This window comes from Amblyomma mixtum, chromosome 10 (genome assembly GCF_055824585.1).
Source record: "Amblyomma mixtum isolate Tamu chromosome 10, ASM5582458v1, whole genome shotgun sequence".
Taxonomy (NCBI): Eukaryota; Metazoa; Arthropoda; class Arachnida; order Ixodida; family Ixodidae; genus Amblyomma; species Amblyomma mixtum.
The window spans coordinates 9,416,142-9,439,937 of record NC_143021.1 but is presented as its reverse complement, the minus strand read 5'-3'; the positions used below and the strand labels follow the sequence as shown (position 1 = coordinate 9,439,937).

The 23,796-nt window shown below is 44.9% G+C and overlaps 1 protein-coding gene across 1 annotated transcript in view; it reads right to left on the bottom strand.

The window, feature by feature from the left end:
* The window catches only part of LOC149325097 (phospholipid-transporting ATPase ABCA3-like), a 282,026-nt gene that overhangs the window by 21,555 nt on the left and 236,675 nt on the right, over positions 1-23,796 (bottom strand). The window contains exons 20-21 of the mRNA XM_089564187.1: positions 20,564-20,751; positions 2,339-2,512 (exon numbers count right to left, since the gene is read on the bottom strand). Of these exons, the coding sequence (XP_089420313.1) occupies positions 2,339-2,512; positions 20,564-20,751 (362 nt within the window). The remainder of the gene's footprint in view (positions 1-2,338; positions 2,513-20,563; positions 20,752-23,796) is intronic.

Below are 23,796 nucleotides of genomic sequence, written 5' to 3'. Positions count from 1 at the left end.
ACAAGGAATGAAGAAAGAGGACAAGCGCTACTAAGAACTGCAGGTTTATTGCAAAAGATAAATATAATATACACTAAATTTACAACCAGGAGTGTAACCGTTTCTCCAACAAGATACAGAATGCGTTATTGACAGGATTGGTTTATTGGGGTTTAACGTCCCAAAGCGACTCAGGCTATGAGGGACGCCGTAGTGAAGGGCTCGGAAAATTTCGACCACCTGGGGTTCTTTAACGTGCACTGACATCGCACAGCACACGGGCCTCTAGAATTTCGCCTCCATCGAAATTGAGCCACCGTGACCGGGATTGAACCCGCGTCTTTCGGGTCAGCAGCCGAGCACCATAACCACAGAGCCACCGCGGCGGGATTATTGACAGGAATCGAGATGCATACTTTAATAGTCATGAATAAGAGCAGAAGATGTGCTCCGACACTCCTTCTGTTCGTATCCAGGACTGTGAAACTATATATCTGTATTGATATCATTCACGCATTCTGTATCTTCTTGGAGAAACCGATGCGCGCTTGGTTGTAGATTGAGTGGATATTATCAATGTCTTTTGCAATAAATTTTCAATTGTCAGTAGCACTTGTTCCAAATTCTTCGCCCCTTGTCGCAACGCTGTGTTTGTAGTCAAGCAATGCAACAAATAGCTGCACTCGGTTTTACTGCAGGTCTCTCTAGGAGAGACGTGCGCCTTGAGTGATAGCCAATTTGTCTGGATGCTATAGGGCGGATTTTGAGATACTGTGGTTAAGTTCCGTAGCTCGTTACTTAATTATCGCAAAATAAAATTATTATGAATTTGATTATGAAAAATTATGCCAGCAGTCATCAAAACTGAGGAGCACAGCGGATATCTGTTTTTATATATATTTTTATAAATTACGCTAACAAAATTGGCTGTGGAGAAGCTCTGGTTAAACCTTGAGTGACGCGATAGCTACAGATGGCCGAGTAGAATTTTCTCAGTCGAATTGCAGTCAGTCTTTCGCCGCTGCGTTTCGCTGGGCGTTCCTTCTTCATCTTCGTCCCTGGACGTGGATTCACAGTTACTGCGTAATTTACTTTCCTAAAATTCATTTTCTTCATAACGGCCCCTCTTTCTCTTTCTTCTTTCATTCCCACTTCCTCCCTTCCTCTACAAACAGATCACGGGTGTCCATCGGGATATGCGAGACAGTTACTGCGTAATTTCCTTTCCTCAAATACAATTTTCATGTTCTTAATTACGGCCTCTTTTTCTTCTTTCACTCCCACTCCCGCCCTTCCTGTACGGAGCGTTTCGGGTGTCGACCGAGACGACAGAGAATTACTGCGTAATTAATTAGCGCGCTACGCGCCATGACTACGCTTAGGCTTCGCTGTGGTTAAGCGATGCAATGATACTGATAATTTACTTGGGTACTCTCTGACGTCATCAAACGGATGACAAGTGCCCACTGTCCGCCTGGCGGCTGAAGCCGCGAAGAGCCAATGTATCTTCGCCAGTCTTTAGTCGCGGAGGTCCCGTCCCCCGTCCCCTAGGCCTGTGTGCCAGGGACGGGGAGTAGGTGGCCTCCTACATCGGTGGAAATAAAAGTTGTTATCATCATCATCAACAAGTGCCCACCGAGATATGTGAGACAGTTACTGCGTAATTTCCATTTCTTAAATTCCTTTTCTTCAGTATGGCCCCTCTTTCTGTTTCTTCTTTCACTCCCACTTCCTCCCTTCGTCTACAAACGGATGACGGGTGTCCACCGAGATATGTGAGACAGTTACTGCGCAATTTCCTTTCCTCAAACAACATTCTTATTTTCTTCATTACGGCCCCTCTTTCTCTTTCTTCTTTCACTCCCACTTCCTTCCTGTATGGTGCGGTTCGGGTGTCCCCTGCGGCGGCTGCTAGGCAACGGCTCAAGGTCGGTGCGACCACGGCCTATATAAAAAAAAAGTGCGACCATGCTTCGGCGAGCGCGGCTTCGGCCGCTTATCTGTTTTTTGAGCAGCGTCCGCTCCGGCGGACGCAGTTGTTGCTGCGACGCGCGTCTTTTCTTTCCTTTCACTCTTTCCTCTGATCTTTTAACTCTCCTCTGTCTGCACGATGGCAGCGGTGGTGGCTCAGCTGGAGCCAGTAGCAGGCCCGTGCAATTTTCCTTTTCATCCTTCTCTCAGTCACAACAACAACAACAACAAAGAGGCGAAACGGCTTGCGTAGCTACAGTAGTGTAGCTATCTTTACAAAACATCCCCTATGCTCCTTGGTTTTTCGGTGACTGTTGGCTTTCGTCATGCGCACCGGAAGCGGTAGGCTTGAGCTAATTTTGAAGTGGCGAAGAGGGCGGCGTCTCACCGGCGCGAGGTGAAGAGGACTGTGAGGGAGCACTCGGAGTGCACGACGCCCAGGGACTGGAAGAGGCGACTCCTGGCAGCGGGGTCCACGCCGGCTGTGCACTCGTCCAGCACCACCACAGGGGGCCTGCCCGCCAGCGCCATGGCCACCGACAGCTTGCGCCGGTGGGTGCTCCTGCGGGGGTGGCCACCGCCGTTGTCGCAGAGGTCATTGCAGAGACCCGACGATATCTCGGCAATACAGTGGAGAGCCTAAAAGTGTCTAAAAGTGGTGCGCCACTTTCATTTCACGTGGTGACCAAACGCTAACGCTTGCAGTTCACGGAGGGTAGTTGTAGGCCCTCTGACAGCCAGTTTTAAAGAGGCATCACAGAATACTTTGACAGTAAATATATTTAAATAATGTTAAGAATCAGTATATATTTATGATTTAGGAGGATCCAAATGATTTATTTCATTTCAGGAGTACTTTACATGCTGTTGCAGGCAACGTCGGTGTCGTAGTTTTACTCAGCACACGATGGCTATAACTGAACGAGATGATGACATGAAGGCGCTCAAATTTCTTCATTTAAAGAAAACAAAAGAATGGTGGCATAACCATATCTGAGATTTTCGCTTAAAGTTTGCATTAAAATGCAGTATTAAAAGAGGTAACTAGTGAAGCCTTGACAGAATGGAAAGGTCGATCGGCTGCATTTTTTCGCTCTTGCATTGTCATGAGTCAAGGAACTTCATGATTACTTTGAGGGAAACTTAGGCAGACATTACTAACGTGGAAAATTGGGCGTGTTGGTACATGTCTTGCTCATTTAGACCGTCTTTTAATCTCATCCTTCAAAGAGCACAACGTTCGCAGGGTCTTTAGGTTTGTTGATGATTTTTTAGTTGTTGTTGATTGTGACGCGCAGGCAATTGAACGTGCTGCTAGAAAGATATTGGGCACCTTTGGAACGGTGATGAGGCCTCTTGACGTAACCCGTACGGAAATGTCATATCTGGTTTGATATGAAAAAATCCAGATATGAACAAATAGGGAATTGGGCATATAAGGTTTTATATGAATATACGGGCGTATATAGCCTGATATGCCCAATTCCCTATATACCATTATCTGAATGGAACTCATATAAGGAAATATATGTATATATGGTCGTATATGTCCTGATATGCCCAATTCCTTATATATCCATATCATGACTGAACTCATATATGACAATATATGAATATATCTGGCATATATGGCCTGATATGCCCAATTCCCTATATATCCATATCATGATTGAACTCATATATGGATATATCTGGCATATATGGCCTGATATGCCCCAATCCCTATATATCCATATCATGATTGAACTCATATATGGATATATCTGGCATATATAGCCTGATATGCCCAATTCCCTATATATTCATATATGGATTGAACTTATATATGGAAATATATGTATATATGTTCCTTATATAGCCAGATATGTCCTATCCTTATATGACCATATTTGATGGAGCCCATATATGGGATTTCTATATATGGTCTTTATATACCCAGATACGGCCAAATCCGTATATAGCCATATCTGCGAACAGTCATATATGGGTGAATATACTTATATGGGCCATATATGGCCAAATATAGATAAATCTGTATATGTCCATATTTGGCTGGAGCTTATATATGGAGCTAGTTCTATATACGAACATATACTGACAGATCTGCACATAACCTTATACACTTTTGGTTAAATGTTGAGAGGAAATTTCCCCTAAGGCGGAGCAGACTTCCATTAAGGTATTAATTACTTATTCGCATCCATCCAAGCACAGTCATACACCATGTCCCCAGACCAGGACGAATCTTTTTACGAAAGAGCAAAAGTTTCTGTGGAAGCTGTGTCTGGTCCCTTTGTAGCCGTGTGACTGCTTGGCGGAATGAAAATGAGTGATTACTCCCTTTTTAAAACCTAAGCTTTCATATGGAAATATATAATAAATGGCAGCCTATGTATATGCGCCCTCATACGGCGAGATCTACCGAAGGAGACGGTACAAAAAAAATTGAAGAAATCCAACGATTTGCGGCGCGCTTCATCTGCAATCTCTGCAAGCACCTAGGCTCCCCTTCTCCAATGTTGCAGGCTGCTACTTTAGAACCACACCAGCATCACAGCCAGTAAAACTATTCTCATTCGAGTTCTGTACTGCTCGCTCTCAGTGACTGCCTGCAACAGCGACGCGGCCTTCTATCACATTAGCCAATAAAGAGTGAACCTGGGGCGTGGCGTCTCCAAACAGTGATGGAGGGCGGCCAAACAAAAGATGTAATGAAATTAGTTGTAACCATTGCAGAATGCTGTCATGCATATGCCGTTATCGCCACATGCAGACGTAAGCGACTGTGCAGTACTTCCTTACCGCTACTACTTCAGATATTTAATACAGCTTAAATTTTTGACGCAGATTTTTATTTTAAAACTTTGAGAGATACGTTGGTGCTGTGTAGGGGGGGTTATACAGGATGGTTAACATTATGTAAGCGATAAACCTGATTTAATAGACGATTAATTAACTAACATTAACTAATGAACATTTTATTTTGATTCTAAGGGGCAATATTATGTTGCGAAATTAAAGGCCGTCATCGTAAAAGGTGAGCCCAGTTTCTAACTTTTTTTTAATTGGTATAGGGGTTTGAAATACCGAGCGCCAGATTTTGCGCATTTCAAAGCTCGCTGAGTTGGTTTACCTGCATTGAAAATGCATAAAACTGTCGGTCACTTTTTTTATGCATCAAACACGGACACCGTTTGTGTATTTTATGATGTAGAAAAAGTTTCTTTGAATTCGGCGACGATACGACGCGCAGCGACGCGTTTATGAATATGCGAAGCGGACAAGGCAATTCACTGAGCTTGCAAGTGTGTATGTTCAGTATTACGAACCACATTAACGATTACGAAAATTTAAAAGTTAAGGTTATCTTTTTTTACTGACGGCCTTCATTTTCGCGATACAGACTTACGCCCCAAAATCAAAATTATGAAAGCTGATTAGTTCAATATAATTAATCATTTTTCAGATTATTGAGCTCTATTACGTACATAATGCCCGTCTTGCTGTACGGTCCACCTTCACTGACCAAACCGACATATCTCTCGTACTTTGTAAAAGAAAAATCTGTAAACGTTAAAAAATGTCATCCAATACATCTCTAAGTGCTGCTTTAAATTGAAAAACCACTCGGTTTTATGCTGCTCTAAAGCTCCTGATAATCATATAGCATAGGTAACACAAGTAACACAATTACCACGCAGAAATTGCGCAGGAAATTTTATTGGGGTACATTTAATGCTCTTGTGGTTCTATAGTTCTGTATGCTTCTTATCGTCGATGCTTTTCTTTCTCGCTCCTTATTTCGCTGAGTTTAGTGCCCACGGCCAGCAACAGCAGCTTTCCGGAGAGCTCCCGCCCCTTCTTGGTCGGCAGGGGCGTTGTGTAGGCTGCGTGGGAGATAATTTAGAGCGATCGTGATATAAATCTGCGCAGAACTTGTGCACATGGCCACAGTAGCATAAGTCGAAGAATTATGCACTGAATCCGAGACACCCTACCGTAAAATCCATTGTGGGATATTAAAGGTGCCCTGCGACGTACACAAAGCATGGGTTCTTTAATCTTTGTATGAGGAGTAAGGGACATTGTGAGTCCTGAACGCGCAATGAGATCACCGAAATCATAATATTTGATATTTTAATCTTCGCTAGAAATGCTTGTTTCGAGCCGATGGTGTAGCAACGCGGCGGCCATTTGCGGCAGCGGAAATGAGGTGGCATCTAGATAGGGCGCTGCCTTTCTCATTGGTTGGGCGTCCAGTTTGCATATTGTTCCTTCATACTTGCGAAATGGATCCAAAACATTATGTCTCTGAGTACTGAAAGCTTTTTCGCATGCCACAAAAACTGGAAAGAAGCAGGGAAAGCGAACGAAAACTAACAAGAATACAGCTAGGGGCGACACTTTCCATTCCGCTTCAAACCTTCATGGCGGCCAGCGCTGTTCAAAAAACGTTGGCTCATGCCAGAAAGCGCGCGCGTCGAGACCGGCCGTGACCATACCAAGACGGCAGCGAAAAAAAAGCCAGTCGACACACCTTGCCCAGAATGTGAAGAGAAAGGCCGGACAGGAGACGGGAGTCGAGTTGGGGGGGGGGGGGGGGGGCTACCGAGACTAAAAAAGAAACTTCGGGGAGCTTCCTTTGTCGTTAGTCACCCCTGCCCTTACTACGGCGTCGCGTACACGGGGGGAAGACGCCGTCAAAATGCGCGGCTGTCTACAGCCCCGACAAAGCAACAACTGCATGCACGCTTCCGCTGCGTGGGCGCTAGGCGCGGTTCTGATTGGTAGCGCCCAATCTCGGCACTGGGTGAGTGAAATGGGAGAGTGAAATGCGTTTTCGTCTGAGCTTCTAATTCGAATTTTCAGAGTGGAATAACTTTCGCTTGCATGCTCCGATTTCAATAATTCTTTTTGCTCTGGTCTCTGGAACGCATGATGAATCTATTGAATAATATTAACTGGTACAGAACAAATCATCGCGATGCCCCTTTAAAAGCTTAGTCTCATGCTTTTTTTTTCGGGCTTTACCATTACAGTTTCCTGGCACAACCGCGAACGGAAACAGGTATACGCCAATTGTTTCTGAAACACGTTCGTTCGCACTAACCACCCGAAATAAAACGCGTACTAGCTCTTCATTCCACTGCTCCTGCTTAGCTGTAGAGCGCAAGCCTTGTGGCAAATGTAATGGGGCCATTGTAACCTAATTGGATACGCAGAACGCAGCAATGCTGATCCCGTGTTAAAATAGAATTAGCACTATTACTTACGACAATGAAAAGGGTTCAGTTCCTGATACGTGCATATGACAGAATCCATGACAGGTTGTTGTCTACGTCTCGTTACTTAGAAAATACATCCCTAACTAGCCCCGCAATGTGCTTAGCGAGGTTAGACTATGTTTTTTGCGTTGCACAATTCATATCATGCACTTGAACTACCGCTGGCAGGAACGCAACTCGGTGGCGGTAAAAATTTCGCTACTGAAAAATGAGAGATTACTCTCCGACTGCACATAGACCAGCTTACAAATAAATCATGCATTATGATACCATTTAGCTTAATTTATAGCCCTATCATCGAAAACTGCCGACAGCATTGACAAAAGTAAACAACAAAGCAATACGGGAAAAACAGTAAATGGTTGTTCACGCTTACCTGAAATATTGATGATTGCAGGTTCACAGAAACCTTGGTATTTCCCGCTCACTTGCACCCTGGATCCTTCCGATGGCTCATCATCCCATGCATGCTTGGCGCAGGTCATTTTAACGACGTCAAAAGTGTCTTCTTCCTCAAAACGTACAAGTGTGGCGCTGTACCATGATTTTAAAGGTAAAACAAGTGGTTGCAACTACGGGTATAACCGGAAATTGCTCGCCCGGCAGGAAAGTGCGTAGCACACTGCAGAGTCCGGCTTCTAGCTCTGTGCAACAGACGACAGTCAAGGGTGGCGCCACCAATGCCTTCCTTAGCAGATATCTGTGCATATCTGTGCATGTCAGATATCGGCACCTGCGCACGGGCGCTCGCGCGCGCGTCAGAAGCGGGGTCCGGTTTACAACAATGGGAGGACCGCGGGGGCTCTCGGGGACTCTTTTTCTTCATGGCTTGAAGCTCTTTCAGTATCCCCTAAATTTTCTTGGAATCCTTGCAGCTCCCCAACCATCTCCTGTTCACGGCTTGACATTTTTTTTCAGTCGGCACCCGAGGGGGAGCGAGCCAGCACCAGGAGCATGGAGGTTCATGCCACTTTTCGGCGCCCGTCGCGGCGCGTGCTGGGCGCGCAGGCGCTTCGCGTGTATGCTTTGGAAGTGTCCATCGAGATGGGGCTTTATATCGCGTGTATCTTTATCAAAATAAATATAACTAACATACCCCTGCTGCGTCGTGTTTTCGGATCACTCTGTAGGACGTATTATGTAAACTGAACCGAATAAATATTTCGTCCTATCTACATAAACCAAAGAGAGGCTTGATAGAGACCTGTTATATTCGAAGTGATTGTTAAAGCGAATTTCGAAAATCGCTAGCTCTCTGCTCCTTGTGCTGGACACTGCGCAATGAATTCGACCATACATCACGTCAGATACATCACAAAGGTCCCAATCGCCTTTCCTAGAGATTGATACGATGCGCAGCTTGACGTTTGCGTTCGCTCGCAGATTTAGCATCTGCTTGTTCCGCAGATTCGGCACCCCATGCGTGAGCGGTCTTCTCTTCTTGAATGCCTGTACTAGCTGTCCGTTGTGGCACATAATCACGTCATTTTACATCTTTGTTGCTTTAGGACAGGGTGGATTACGGGAACGTTTCAGCTGCTTATCAAAGGTAACGGCGCGCCTTCTCTATCAAATATGTAGCTAGTCAAACGGCAATATCCGTTTTGGACAAATAGGTTTCATGAGTTTTTTGCCCACATAAATGATGTTGTGAAGGTGCGGTTTCACAATTTATATTAAGAAATGATTAGCGGTACACCACAGCGGTCCCTGCATGCAAGTTATTCGGCCAAGCGGCCGTATAGTGTGGTGGAATTATCACCGTTAATTTCCTAACAAACCTCTTAAAATTCTAATTACTTGTTGAGGCTTAAGTGCTTGTTTTTGTGAAAACACAGGCAGTCATTGTGTTAGGGCGTTATCTTTGCCTGAATTTTTCAAAAAACGACGGCGTTCTGAGGTATCTTCAATGTCCGGTTAAATCGACGTGATTACGACCTGACTAGAGTGACCAAGGGCGCCAAACTTTTCCCTGGTGTGATGACCAGGTGCATCTCTTGATGTTTCTTCGATTTCTCTTGCCTAGATTGAAACAAAACACTTTTCAACTTCATCTAGTGCTCGTCGTCATGAACACACAAAACTCGGCAACAAATGCCCTCTATCAGGGAACAGCAGTTAGCATACTTCATTGGAAAAATTAGATCGCTGGTATATACTGTTTTGCATGCATAATTGCACGGATTGTGTCGGAATTTTTATTTTTTTTTAGGGGGGGGGGGGGATTTGTGTGCGCTGTACTCCATTGCAGCACACAACAACATGTTGTAGTTCTTTAAGGAGAAGCAGAAGGCTGCAACGGCTATAAGAACCGAATCGCCTGATCTGAGGGTCGCTTTTCACTCCAAAGTTGAAGACGGGGATCGTCATCATCGTCATTCGTGACCAATTTTACAAGACAAAGAACCCTCCCATCGACCACCGATTAGCTGTTGTTGAATTCAGTCGGGCAAGGTCAGGCTACCCTTGTTTTTTGTCACATCTGCTCATCAGACATTCCATAAGCTTTGACTGTGACTCGCTGCCCTTGGAGTCCACTCTGCCACTCTAAACGCCGACCTTTGTTCGGCTCGTTACTTGGCCACCCTAAGGTCATTTTTCCGCATTTTGTTAGTGCTAAGATATGGATGACACCAGTTTGTTCCGTAATGCTCTAATCCTTCCCCTTGACGTTATCGCTAGTATTTTCCTTGCCATGCCCAATGCGTGCTACACGGCTGCTTGAAATCCCGTCGAACCGATCGCCACTCGAGTCGACTGAGCTTTGCGGAAAATGAGAAAAAGATATCTTCGCGGAAAGTTGAGCACTCAGAGGCTCTTCGGCGTCCGGCCGACATTCGACGGTTTCAAATGCTTACGAAATGCGAACAGAGACCGCCCCTGTCATTGGCGGTGGCCGTTATCTTGCCTCAGAGCCGCGTCCCGCAACTGCTTCGGCCCTCTTGATTTCGACATCTGCTGCTGACTTGTTTCTTCTCCTCTTTGTTTAGCACACTGCTTGCGTTGTCGCTAATTTAGTGCTTCAAGTTAATGACTCGTCATTCAGCATTTACATCGTGTGCGTGAAATTTCAGCGGGAATACACAAATGTCGACTGCACTGCAGTACCACCGTTGCCTGTGATCGTTTGTATGGCATAAAACGCAAGCTATGTTAAATATTCTCTTTCTGATGCGCGGATTGTAACTATACTTGTTTACCCAGCATGATCACTGCAAGAAGACCGGATGATTGCGACGAAACACTTGATAGCCGGAGAACTGGCGCTTCTCGGTCGTGGCAGATCCGCTTTCTTCCATACCACAAATACTCGGTGCTGAACTGCTTTATCCAGAAGCATGTTCGACGATTGATCGCATCAACGAAAAGGATCTCATTTGTTATCCACGAGCGGCGCCAGTGGTCGACTGTTGACGGCTCCCTAAAGCAATGCTCGGCATGCCGGGTGACACCGGCGCTTCCCGCTCGTTCTATTCGTCCTGCGATATCAGCAATCCTCCGCTAAGGGTTACAGTTTCCAAAACTTCACTTGTGACAATTTGCATTCGCCAAAACTTGTGTATTCACACTCCACAAAAGCCGAGACCACATACGCGAACAATGCGGACTAGCGCTTATTCGTCGAAAGCAAGGGTCTCATCGAAGCAGCTCATGACGGCGCTGGAGAGCTCGGAAAGCGCCGTGATATGTTCTGGTTGCGTGCACAATGGACTTCAATTCAAGAGACAAAAGCTATCTTTCTCTGATTTAGTATTTTTTGCGGTAATATGGGGAGTCATCATACTAAGAAGCAAACATAATGAGCGTGAGCGTCAGGTTCATTATAAGTAGGATCGGCTGTACAATCCAGCCGGAATGAAACGCGAACACGCATATCGCCTTCTTTTTCTACATTGCAGAGAGGTATTCACTTGCAGCCAGTTTAAAAATATATACTTCGGTAGACCCTTCACCCAGACACAGGAATCAGGCTAGTTCTGCACGACAGCTGAAAGTAGACAGGCAAAATATTTTGTTTTGTTCCCATGCGCTGTTCGCTTGCCTTGCTGTAGACGGAACAAAGTGGGCTTAACTGTTAACATGTGACCAGTAAATAATTTACATTGCATTTTTTTTTCACATGGTGTTTCGAATAGGGTTTTAATAGCGGAACGACAGCTGTGGTGTCGAAGTTAGGTATAGGCTCCATGCGCTGCAGTTTGGCGAGCACGAGTGACGTCATCTGGGTAACAGGGAAGAGGGAGGGGGGGGGGGGGGGGAGGTGGACGTCGTTCTCTCGTTCAGTTTGCAGTCAGCTAGGAGAGCGCCAAGATATTCCCTCCGAAAGCGAAAACAAACTTCGCTAATTATGGGTGGCTCGACCTACTGCTGTGTTTATATATCGAAGATAAAATTTCATCTCTTTCTATGGAGATCGTGCATGCTTGCGCATGCACATGAGGGTCCACCGGAACAGAGTCTATTTTGGAACTAAATTCATGAGTGCAAACTGGGAACGGATTTACATAGTCTGGGGTGTTTTCAATGAGACATCACTGGTAGGAGTCCTAGGAGTTGCTTTGTTTCTTTGTGTAAAGAGAAGGAATGCGATGAGTAATAGGCAGTGGTTTTTTGGGGCGTTCTTGGAGCGGGCATCTGTAGTTTCAGACTACGGTTTTTTATACATCTGTGTGGTTCAGCGGGTTAGGGCAGTTTTTTTTACATGCGTGCGTGCGCGTTGTGGGTACGATGTCGTTTTTCTGTGCGTGCTTACGTAGTTTTTCACGATGTTTCGCTTATAAGTTTTTCTGTATTGATTTTTATCACGTTGCATAGAGCGGTTTAAAATTTTTATATTGATATTGGTGAATTCCCGCCATGTAAAACCTTTTTCTGGATCAATAGATAGAAAACTAGAAAGTGCATTACATTTTGTAAAGTAATTTATTGCATTTCACATCGCTAAACCCTTCCTGAAGTTTACCATCACAATGCGATACACCACGGCAAAATTCCTTTGCTGTCCCTAATTGCTGTCCCCTAAGCCCTGAGTAAATACCTAACACAAAAGTCATGTAACATACTCAGCAAGAAATGCTTAGACTTTTTGTTTCCTTACACCCATGCTTCTCTGAGCGGGATACATCTACATAAAGCAAAGCAGTGTTCATCCTGAAGACATCCAGTATATAGCACTACCATTGTCTGTGTATAGTAACGATGCTTTTTTCGCAATTCCAGCCGACCATGTTAGGTATGCGGCTGATTTCATTATGTGAGTCAATTAGACACCTGTTCTTCAAACTGTAAGGGCACTTCAAGGAGTATGGACACCTAACTTTTGGATGCGTGTTTTCTTCTTTGCATGCATGAGGCATTATTATACATGGAGTACCACGTGGTGTTCCTACAACTGCTAAATAATTTGTTATCGATTTTTTCTCTTGCTGTTTAAATTTCAATAACTGAACTATGAGTGGGACGTCAATGAGTGAGGCACGAAAAACTGCGATATAATCGCTGCGTCCTCGTTTTAATTCACTACAATGCTAAAGCCAGTCAACCAGCTTCGCTATCCGGACGAATGTAAAACAGCGATTATATTGCACTTTTTTCATGCCTGCTGGCCATTTCCGAAATTCTGTGTGGGCACGTCGCCGGCGGAGCGCATGGAGTCAGCAACGCCTCGACTGGTACCCGCGTGCTGCTCGCGCTGCTGACACTCTTTCTTTCATTGTGAACACGTGCCTTCCTGCTCGTGGGTGCACAAAAGAGGGGTTGCCGCTCGTTGTGAGTCATGACTGGAATGCCGCGACGTTGAGAGAGTGGAGAAACGTATTGTTGTGTCGGGTGCTGCCAAAATAGTTCTCACAACATCAACGGCCAAGAGCAGCCCGTGCAACTCTATAGATTTCCTGGACATATGTCCCACATTCCTGGAAAAAAAAATTCAATATTCAAAATTTGTAATCTGCTGCCAAGGAAATTTTGGAGGTAATGGTGAATCTTATCGATGTGTAGCAAAATCTTGCAGAACTTTTCCATCGCTCGCATCGAGCGTTAACAAAAACATTAATAGCAAGACAAAAAAAAACAAAACAATGCAAGCATGTCGACGGGAAGTTGGTGTAGTGAAATCTTCCATTCTATTTTTCATTTGCTTCCTTTAAATATGTGCTTTGCATTTTGAATAAAATCAGTTGTAAGTTTGCGCTCGTCCCGTAACCTGTCTTGTGTGTGTGTGTTTCGCGCAACTGCCATGTCTGATGAAATCTTCGAGTGTACAAAAAAAAATACGTTCATGCACTTTTTCCCATTCAAGAATAGGTTTTCCCCGGAATTGTTGTCTGTGAAATGATTGAGAACGAGAGACGGCAAGCCTGGATAACTTCTTTGCGCAAGCTGAAGTAGGCGGTTTTCTCTTGCTAAATTGGTTTGGTATGTTGCGCGTGTATATTATTTCTAACGAATTTTTATTGTAATTCACTAAGCATGCAGTGTTTAGCCGTAGAGCTCGCGCTAGCGAAACTATTTTTTTTTTGCCATTAAAGCCTCTGCCGGTAAAGTAATGCAAACAAATATTTTGGAGGCTGACATCAACAGCTGCGTTAGGCAGACGCGTGTGAGGCAAGGTCAGTGATTTTTTTTTAAATAAACCACTACCACCACCACCTCATTGTTCCTTTGTGTGACGCCCGGCTCAATTTCCGAAGTTATTTTGCTAGATGTAAAAAATGTCTCAAAGTAAAAGTAGTAAAGATATTAGCTTGCACATGAGTGAGCATTTGAATATAAGAGATGGCTCTGCAAATAAATTGTTTTGGGAATGCACGTGCGCTGCAATCGGCATTAAATTAAATGTACCTACCACTGCGTAGTGATTGACCAAACTATAGCATTTTTTTCTGTTAGCCGTAAGCGAGCAGCTGGTAAGCGCATTTCGCGCGTATTTTCGTTTTTCTTTTCAGCCTCGAATATTTTCATTTTACGTCCAAATAAACACATACTCGTTATTATTCAGCGAAAAACGTAAAGAAATTCCAACTATTTGGCCAAAAAAGTTGCGTACATCGAACTGCTCAGCTACCCAAAAAAATTAAGTATTTTGCGAAAATGTCCCGGTCATAAAAAAAGGTATTAGGCTCGAATTACACGTCTTAAATGAACTTGCCAATTACTTGCGAGACACATTTCGCCGCAACGGTAACGGCGGTTTCGTCAACAATCTGCTCCACGAAGTGGACCTGATGCACTGTCAGTTCTCTCTTCTTTTTTTCAGGTTCGGCGCAGAAAAAAAATCGCTGACCACTCTTTCTTGGAACCTGCACCTGAGAGGGTACTGTCGCGATAGAAAGAAATGCGAACAGCGCGGCGCCTAATTCGAACGCAAGTACGCTACAGACATGAATTCCAATTTCGCAGTGCGTAGGCAACATGCTGTTCACATTATTTTCTATCGCCCTTGTACATTTTCTTAATCCTCTTAATCTCGTCAGCGTTCTAGCACGAAGGAAAAAGCAAGCGTCAGCGCAAACAGATTTCCAGGTAGTCCAACACGTGCAAAGTATGTGCGGAACTGGTTTTTTTCAAGAGAAAGGGCGTTACGCGCAACTTCTCAATGGGAGGGGTGACAGGTCTGTCCGGTCAATTGTGGGGAGTCGCGGAAGACGGTGCTATGGTGCTTTTCACTCGCGCTTGCAACGCCCCTCTGCAAAGCTCTGGTTCCCTCGGTACCCTCGGCGTGCCTTTCGGAGCGAAAGAAAGGGGGAAAGTGACACGGACCTGGACTACCCACCCTCCAGCTACCTTCTGAGCACCGCCGAAGGCGGCAATGTGTCGCTTTTCTGCTGTTCTGGGCGGGTCTCGAAGGTCTGCTTTTTCACCGCCTCAGCAACGCCATCTCTCGCTCAGTAGGGTAAGGAACATTTTGCCGTGAGTGGTGGCTGACCGTGGACACAGCGGCGACTCATTTATTACGCAAATAAGGTGTCTCTTGCGTTCCCGTGACGGTCGGTCTCAGAACTGGCATCTGAATATCGGCCGGCAGGGGAGGTTGGATTATCAAGGGAAGAAAAAGTTGAGGCGAAAAGAAACAGACCAACGCGCATAGTATCAAGAACTATTTGCAGAAGATTTTTTACAAACTGTTCAGCTTGGCACAACAGTCGGAGTAGAATGGCGAGCTTGGTCAGTACACCACGGAGTCTCGGTGGCGCGGAAAAGGCGATAGATAAAAGATTTGCGTGTAGCTGTGGAGTTTTTCTCGTCTGCATTGTAAACGTTTTGCTGGCAACTCTACATAGATGAATTTACAAACATTTTGTATTTTTTCTCTGATAATTATACTAGAGCGTTTTAATCTTCATCCCTGTGCCGCAAGGAGCGATGTGTTATTTACGCTCCTGGACAAGAAATGGCTGTATGCTGCAGCGGTTTTGCAAACGTTTGTTGTCCGGCATTACCGCAAACAATTAATGCAGGTTTCCCAGTCCTTCAGAACGACATAGTTTTGGGGAACAGCGCCCAAAGAAGGAACGTACACCGCACCACCGGCTTGATGGTTTGAGTATTCATCACGTTTGCGAAGGGGCTGAGTTCGATCCCCAAGCGGTTGTTGTACGTTCGGGACTCTATAATCTATCTATGTTCCTAAAAACTATGATTTCGATCGCAACCAACTCGCTGGACTTGTAATCCACTTATTTAGACCCAGTCAGGAAGGTTCAGTTCGTCAGGAAGGTTCGAAGTCCACCCAAGATAGAAAGCGCGTATATGCATGTATAAGTGCATTTAAATCATAGAAAAGTTGAAGGTGATTTATAGCACTGTACTTTAATTCACCTTAATTAAACACCGCTATGTAATAGCAGTCTAACTTGATTGAAGCCTCAATCATACAAAGCTTAGTACCTTGTTGTGCGGTGTGTTTCACCATCTTAATTAACCAACAATATCATGTTCGACACAAAGTTAATTATTTAAGTTCGGAAGTATATGGCACAAGCATCCCATATATGAGGTAGGATATATTCCATATCTGCGAGATTTTTTCCATATAAGGATTTGAAGGCCCCATATAAAGAAAGAGCATCTATATAAGGACGCAAATACGACTATATATAACAGTATATGGTACTATATAAGGTACCTTATGGCCGTATCTGCCCGTATTTGTGGTCTTATACGCCCATATATAGCAGTATATAGCGGCATATCAGGCTTCCCATGGTCATATCTGGCCGTATATACGACCATATATGGGCCTATTTAACTTTATATGATCCCATATATGAGTATATACAGCCATATATAAAATATATCTGGCCCATATCTGCCATTTTCGTAAGGGAACCCACGAACGGCCAAATTAGATTTTTAGATATTAGGCTTCACTTTAAAGATGATGGTGTCTGCTGGGGCTATGATTCGCGCGCCAGAAAACCGCTTCTGCCATTCAACTCTGCACACTCAAAGCTCGTTAAGCGAGCCATCGCCACCTCCTGCTTTAAAAACGCCCTTAGCAAAAGTTGCCCGCATCTCGCCGCAGAAACGTTCAACCATCAAGCCGATAGGCTGAGCAGTGCCGGTTATCCGCAGCACCTTCTCATTTCGGTTGCCGAAGGCCTACTCAAAAAGTTGCGCATTGACGTGAGTAAGTGTGACGCCCACGCACAGCGTAGGCAAAAGGTAGCTGTGATACCTTACATTCTCAAGCTGTCACACAACCTGAAAAAGGTAGCGCAGCGGTACGACGTGAAAGTCGTCTTCTCTGCTCCTCACAAGCTGCCAAAGCTGTGCAAGATGACTGATCGCGAGACAGCGAAGCAAAAGAACTGTGGGAAGAGGCATCGGCGGCCCTTTGTTGAATGCGCAGAAGGTGTAGTGTACGAAATTCCGCTAATCTGTGGCAAAACATATGTCGGCCAAACTGGGAGATGCGTGAATGGCAGGTTGAGGGAGCATGCCAAAAACGTAGATAATGCCCTTAAAGGAAAAGATTTTGAAGGACTTCTGGCCGCCCACTGCCTTACGTTCCCCAGATCTTTCTAGCACCGTCATTATAAAAAAGAATAATCAACGTGTAACGCGCGAAATCATTGAATAGGAATTGATTTATAATCGGGGAGAAGCATGTGTTAGCTCCGCTTCTATCACTCTTTCTGATAAAGAGCTGACATATTTGCGCATGCACTGACCATGACGCCGGATTGTTCAGAGTGCATATATGTTCGCACGATTCGTTGGAAATAAAAGTAGGAAGTTCAGCGCCGTCCTTGTTATCTCGTTTAGTCCTCGTCTCCATGCGCTGTTTTTATTTGTTTTAGGCAGACATTCTCGGCATAAACTCACTAGTAGCAAGAAACCAATTTGTGAATCCACGAATTCGTACAAATATTCATGAATCTCGAGAACAATATTCATTAATAATTCCATACCCCAAGACTGTCCTCTTCTATCTACGGAGAGTGCCCGAATAATAGGCATTTTGAGTGAACATAATTCTTTGTTTTTGGAGCTTCACGGCGTTTGCTGTGTGTACCTCCATACTGTGTACGTTATAAATTTGTAAACTTATTTGTTTATTTCTATTGGTATACTTTAGGGTTATCTTTTTTTACTTACTTTTTTGTTTATGTGACATCGAAAAAAAGTTCCTTTCCTGCTTGACCCTATTCCGCTTTGCTGCACTTTGTAAATAAATTAAAGCAATCATATAAAAGAAATTGATTCATGATGCAAATGAAATTGGGGTGTAACAGAAAGAGTCTTGACTATTGAGCCGTGGTGCCCGCAGCAGTGTTTGGCAGTTAAAAAAGACGCTAAATAGCAGACAGCAGAAGAAGCTGGAAAAAATTGATAAGAATTGTGAGAAGGTGGCGCGGGCATTTTACAGGTGATAGTCGAGCAGCTTAGAGGGCATGCACTAAGCGGGCAGTGAAATAGAGCAGCTACACCACTGACAAGCAACCACTAGCAAATTTCACCATAAACATGCATTCAGATGCCCTGGTTAAGCCCTAAATATGAATTCAGGCTGCGATTTTGTGCACAATTATTATTTAAGTGGCTTTTACTTTTAGGCTTTTACCTAGTGCACTGTAGTGCTTACCATATGACTTTGAACAGTGTGTATTGGTCGTTAACTGATGACTATTGACATAATTGGCTTTCGTTTTTCATATGTACCTATTGTGGATCGTTTTTACACTATTTTTTGTATTTCCTGTTTTCCATTCGATGCCTTGATTCCGATAATACTAATGTACTACAATTACGTAACCTTTATTGATACACATGATTTTATTTGTACACGCCTTCTTTTATTTCTAATAGATTTTAATTATATCAGCATCCAATAATTACGCCACTTTTTATGCAGTAACAGGAGGCCTTCTTGTCAATGCAAATCATGGGGCCTCCTCCTGTAGCACACGGTGCATGTACTATGCATCACTATCAGAAATGAACTGAAACTGATATCACTTGACAAACGAAAGGGGCTTTCCATGTCGGCTACACGTCGTTGGTACTCAAATCATAACTGCTTATTACGCATGCTGAGTGCTAACTGATAAAGCTTGGTAATGAACACTTATGTGCTTCATGGATTAATTATACGCGTTTCGCGCCGTTTTGATTCTGAACTGGGGTAGAGCAACAATGTTGAGCTGTTCCAACACCTCAGCAGTGCACCACAGCAAGGTGGCCTCAGTCACCGTGCAGTGTTGCCACTGCTACTGATTTATCAGTAGATCTACTGATTTTTGAAAAAAATTACTGATTCAGTGATAACCTCATCAAATCTGCTAATTTTTGCTTTTTTCCCACTAGAATGGAACAAAAACTACTACTCTTTGGTTCTACAGAGTATGTCTTTCCAACTTTTCTTATTTGTTAGGTGACACAGTGATACTGATGGCCAGGTTGCATCAGCCACTGCCGGTTCAACGGCTCACTCATCTACCCTGTGTGGCGCACGAACACAGCTTAGCACGAAGTCAAGTCTAGGGCCATTTCTTTGACCTACACCAGCTACACCAGTGTAGCAAACGTCCAATACCTCCAGAGGGTATTTTCTGCTGTTAAGCTAAAAACCAAGCAAAGAAACAAACTTGCAACGGACACTGTTATGTGCCGTGCGGCATACCAAGCGCCTCATTGCCTCTTCATCGTGCTTCCAGTTCAGTGTAGAGAAGCAAATGTTCAACAGGATGGAAACATGGCGCAAAAACCTCCAAGATGAAGGCGACGGATAGTTTCCACGTTAATTTTCTGAACTTAATCATTAACTGTATTGTGTGGTATTCGGTGTCAGTGAACCGATTAAGAAATCTCTACAAGTCACTGCATGTGATCATTATCTTTTCGATGTTCACTTCGTATTTGATTGTCTGAGATAACAACAGCTACTCTGTAAGACAAATGCAAAACTTTTCTTTCACTGGAGATACGAATGTAGAGAACTGTTGACTGAGGTACCGTGGTTCCCGTCGGCTGCGCTATGCTGCGCGGCGCCGGCGGCAGGGAGTTCCATGACGGGGCACATGATGTCGCAACAATCGCTACTTTCTCTACCCCGTTGCTTTTGTTATTATGATAGCGACACTTGTCTTCTACCACCGTATCGTACCGTACTAAAGAAATAACTCAAACCGCGTAGAGAAAACACGCCCAAACAAGTGACTGCAGCATATCTGAAAATCTACTGATTTCTGCTGATTTTTGGCATCAAAATCTGCTACTACTTTTGTGAACGCTGTGGCAACACTGCCTCAGTGCGGCAGTGGAGTTTTTGTTTTGGCCTACGAACATCTTATTTATGCTTAGAGAAAGAACTTACGAGTAATAGGGAGATGAACATGCAAGCTCCAAAGCTCGGGGGAGCCTCAAAGCAGCAAATGAGAAATTAGAAATGATGAGGACGGAAGGTCATCAGAATTACGGCTATAATAGCGAAGTAGCAGAGGTGTTCTATGCAGGTTGGCACCGCAGTCGAAATATTTGCGGCGAGGGGGGGGGGGGAATCAAATACATTACAAAAATGCTTACCAAGCCCGCCCCCCCCCCCCCCTTCCCCAATCCCCCACAACCATTGTATCTCCTTGTTTGTTGAAACAAACTCAAACTCAAACAAAGCATCCCGATACAGTGTAAAAAGTGAAGTAAGGCGTTAGTAAGCGTACGAAAACTATAAATTTTCCAGAGCTCTTCTCCGAAATAATAAACAGCTGCTGAGCTCTCACGGTGACAGGCACGCAGGCACGTGTGATTTATTCGCTTCTTAAAATATTACGCCCAAGTACCACCGTCCGTAGGAGCCACTTTTCGTCACCGCAGGCAGTACTCACGAGCACTTGGCGATCTTGAGCGAGAGCGCCTTGCGCAGCCCGAGCCGGTTGTCCAGGTATCGCACCTCGTTCTGCAGGTCGTGCTTCTTGACGCCACGCAGCCGCGCCATGAGCAGCACCAGCTCTTCGCCCGTGTACTTGTCGAGCAGGGGGTCCTGCTGCGGGCAGTAGCCCACCTGCTGCTGGAACTGAGCGCAGCCGGGGTCGGCACAGTGTTGTTCGGGGCGAAGCAACAGCGACTACGCTGCTGTAGAATAAACGCTGCTTTCCCAGTGACACTCGGAAGCTGCTGCTTCTCCTCATGGAGAAAAAAAAAAAAAAACTAAGGAGGGAGGGTGACGTCCCGCGGCCAGCGCTCGAAAACTGAGTGTTTATGAAGCCGTTTTCTCCCTCAGTTTTCGCTCTCCCAGTCAGTCCTTTATGTTTTGAATCTGGTATGTTTTAGTGCGCGCGTATACACGGCTTGTGGCGCAGGGCGTCTACAGCAAGGAGGTTGATCTGCAGTCAGTCGGCCGCGCTAATCCGCGCATGCGCGCACCCAGCGGGGCTAGATTTTACTGCACGCTATCACGGGGCGTGATCACGGGCGGAAAACTCTTGTTGTTTACTATAACTTTACTTGTTAAGACCCCGGCTTCAAGGATGTCGCCGGACGCTCCCTCCTCAGTTTTTTTTCCCTCCATGCTTTTCATCATTATTCGCCGCTTATCATCACTGCTGGATTTCTGGGAGTAAGCGGTAGAATGGAACGATCGGGGAAGGAGCCCTTCCTTGTCTACTTGAAGCATATGTATGGCCAGAACTATTCCTCATCTCCCAAATTCGTGCGGTGGCGTGGAAGGCACGAACGCGAGGCGAAGACGTCGCAATATTTGTGGTTCGCTGGTCTGCGCGTGACAATAGCACGCTTGTGGAGAGCGTCATATCGCGCTCTTAGTTTCTACCGCACCCCAGAAGCGTAAGACACGGAGTTTGCTGTAGGATGATCACAATCATCCCTGTCACCACCACCACTATTATCACATGTGTTGTGTCCACTGCCGGACTAAAGTCGCTTCCGATGCTCTTCATTTCGTCCTGTTCTGCGCCAGGGCTCGGCCACCCTATTTTATTTAACTTCCGTGTCTTTGCACCAGATTTTCGGCCGCCCCGGGCAATGCATCCTTTCTCTTGGAATCACGCCGTTCTCCGTATTACCTATGCCTTGCTGAGGTGCAGTTTTTTCATTTCCACTTAGATATCATTAGCTCGATTTTGCTGTCTAATGCACGTTGCTCAGTTTTGCACTCTCGCCGCTGACTCTATAATTTTCTTTTCTAGTTGCAAGCTGTGTGTTTCTAACTTATTTCTAGCCATTCCACTGGCGTCCGTATTTCTGGCCCATAGATGTGTACAGGAACTATAGAAATCGCTCATTAATGAGTGAATAATTAGCCGTTAGCATTGACGTGAATGCACCCACACGGTTACAAAGGAAACCTATGGAGCATTCTCGGAAGCTCCGCACCTGAAACAATATCTTTCGTTGTCCGGGGCTGCCCATTTCGAGCTGCTATTGAATCAGTTCTGCCTTGCACTGAAATCTGCTCCCCGTCCTAATTCGGTCATTTGATAGAGCGACTAGGTCGTACTGGCGATTATCCTCGGTGCGAGCCCCAAAGCCAGTATGACTACTTCTATGCCGGCAATGTTCCCGAAGAAGCGGCAAGCTATACTTCGTCGTCTCATATACTTGGTACTCTTCCAGGGTAATGAGTGCTGCTTCCTTTCTTAAAACTAAATACTTGGAGAGAAGAATTGACTGTCTGGCTGGGATCCATTATTTATAATCATCTCTTACACGTCTCCAGCCAACACGTTTTTAATTTTAAACCCAACGTTTCGAAGCCGGCTCGGCTCTTTCTTGAGGGGTGACTGGGGAGGGATACTCAATGACAATCTAGAAATACTGAGAAAGCGTTAGATTTTCTCTCCTGAGATACAATTATGAAGTATGCAGTCATCATTCGGCTAATTTTTGATCGAATGGCTGTATTTTGGATGTTTAAATATATGAGTGGCCTCCGCCGGGCCGCAATACGCACGTTCCCGCCTACGAGCTGGTGGAGTGACGTCACGCCTACCCTCGTCAGCGCCGTAGACAAGCTGGCTGGGCAATTCACAGTTCAACCCGCTCGTTCCTCTGGCGGGCTCCAGATGGCGCTAACGATACAGTCACTCCAAAACGCTGCTTTTGAAGCGAATAACTTGACTACCCGCACCACAGCCGCGCTTCCAAGCTATGTCATCAGTGAATCGGAGGTTGCCAAGGCCTTTCCTGTCTATTCTTTGGCCCATCACTTACAAGTTCAACCTCTTAAGCAAACAAGGGAAGGGGTATGAGGGGCTCGTTATAAATATGACAGAAGCCAACAGCCACAGAAACCAAAGGGCACAGGTGATTTTTGTTTTTAATTAATTAATTTATTTTTTGTGCTGTTGATCAATTTAGAATATTACTGAATATATTATCGCTTAAAGCTAATTGATTAGAAAAGCAGAAGAAAAAACAACCACATGCCGCCGGTGGGATCCGAACCCACGACCTCCGAATTACGCGTCCGGTGCTCTACCTCTGAGCTACGGCGACGGCTGTCAAACCTTCTGCTTTCGGGGGTATTTATGTTTACAAGTAACCTAACCCTGAGAGTGTTCATGAGCGCCACCCACGTTCATAAGCGGCGGACGTAGAACGTCCTGAGTTACCGCAGGTGTGACGTAAAACGTCATCGAACGGAGAGGGTGGAAGCTGCGTGAGAACCCTCTTATGCTTCCTATGGCGTCAAGGCTGCCAGAACCGAGGCCCTCGCTAAGCAATTAAGCAAACAAGGAAAGGGGATGAGGAGCTCGTTATAAATATGACAGAAGCCAACAGCCACAGAAACCAAAGGGCACAGGGGATTTTTGTTTTTAATTAATTTATTTATTTGTCGTGCTGTTGATCAATTTAGAATATTACTGAATATATTATCGCTTAAAGCTAATTGATTAGAAAAGCAGAAGAAAAAACAACCACATGCCTGTCATATTTATAACTTCTATAAATATTTATAACTTCTTATTTATAACTTCTTATAACGTCATATTTATAACTTCTTCTATAAATATGACCACATGCCTGTCATATTTATAACGAGCCCCTCATTCCCCTTCCCTTGTTTGCTTAATTGCTTAGCGAGGGCCTCGGTTCTGGC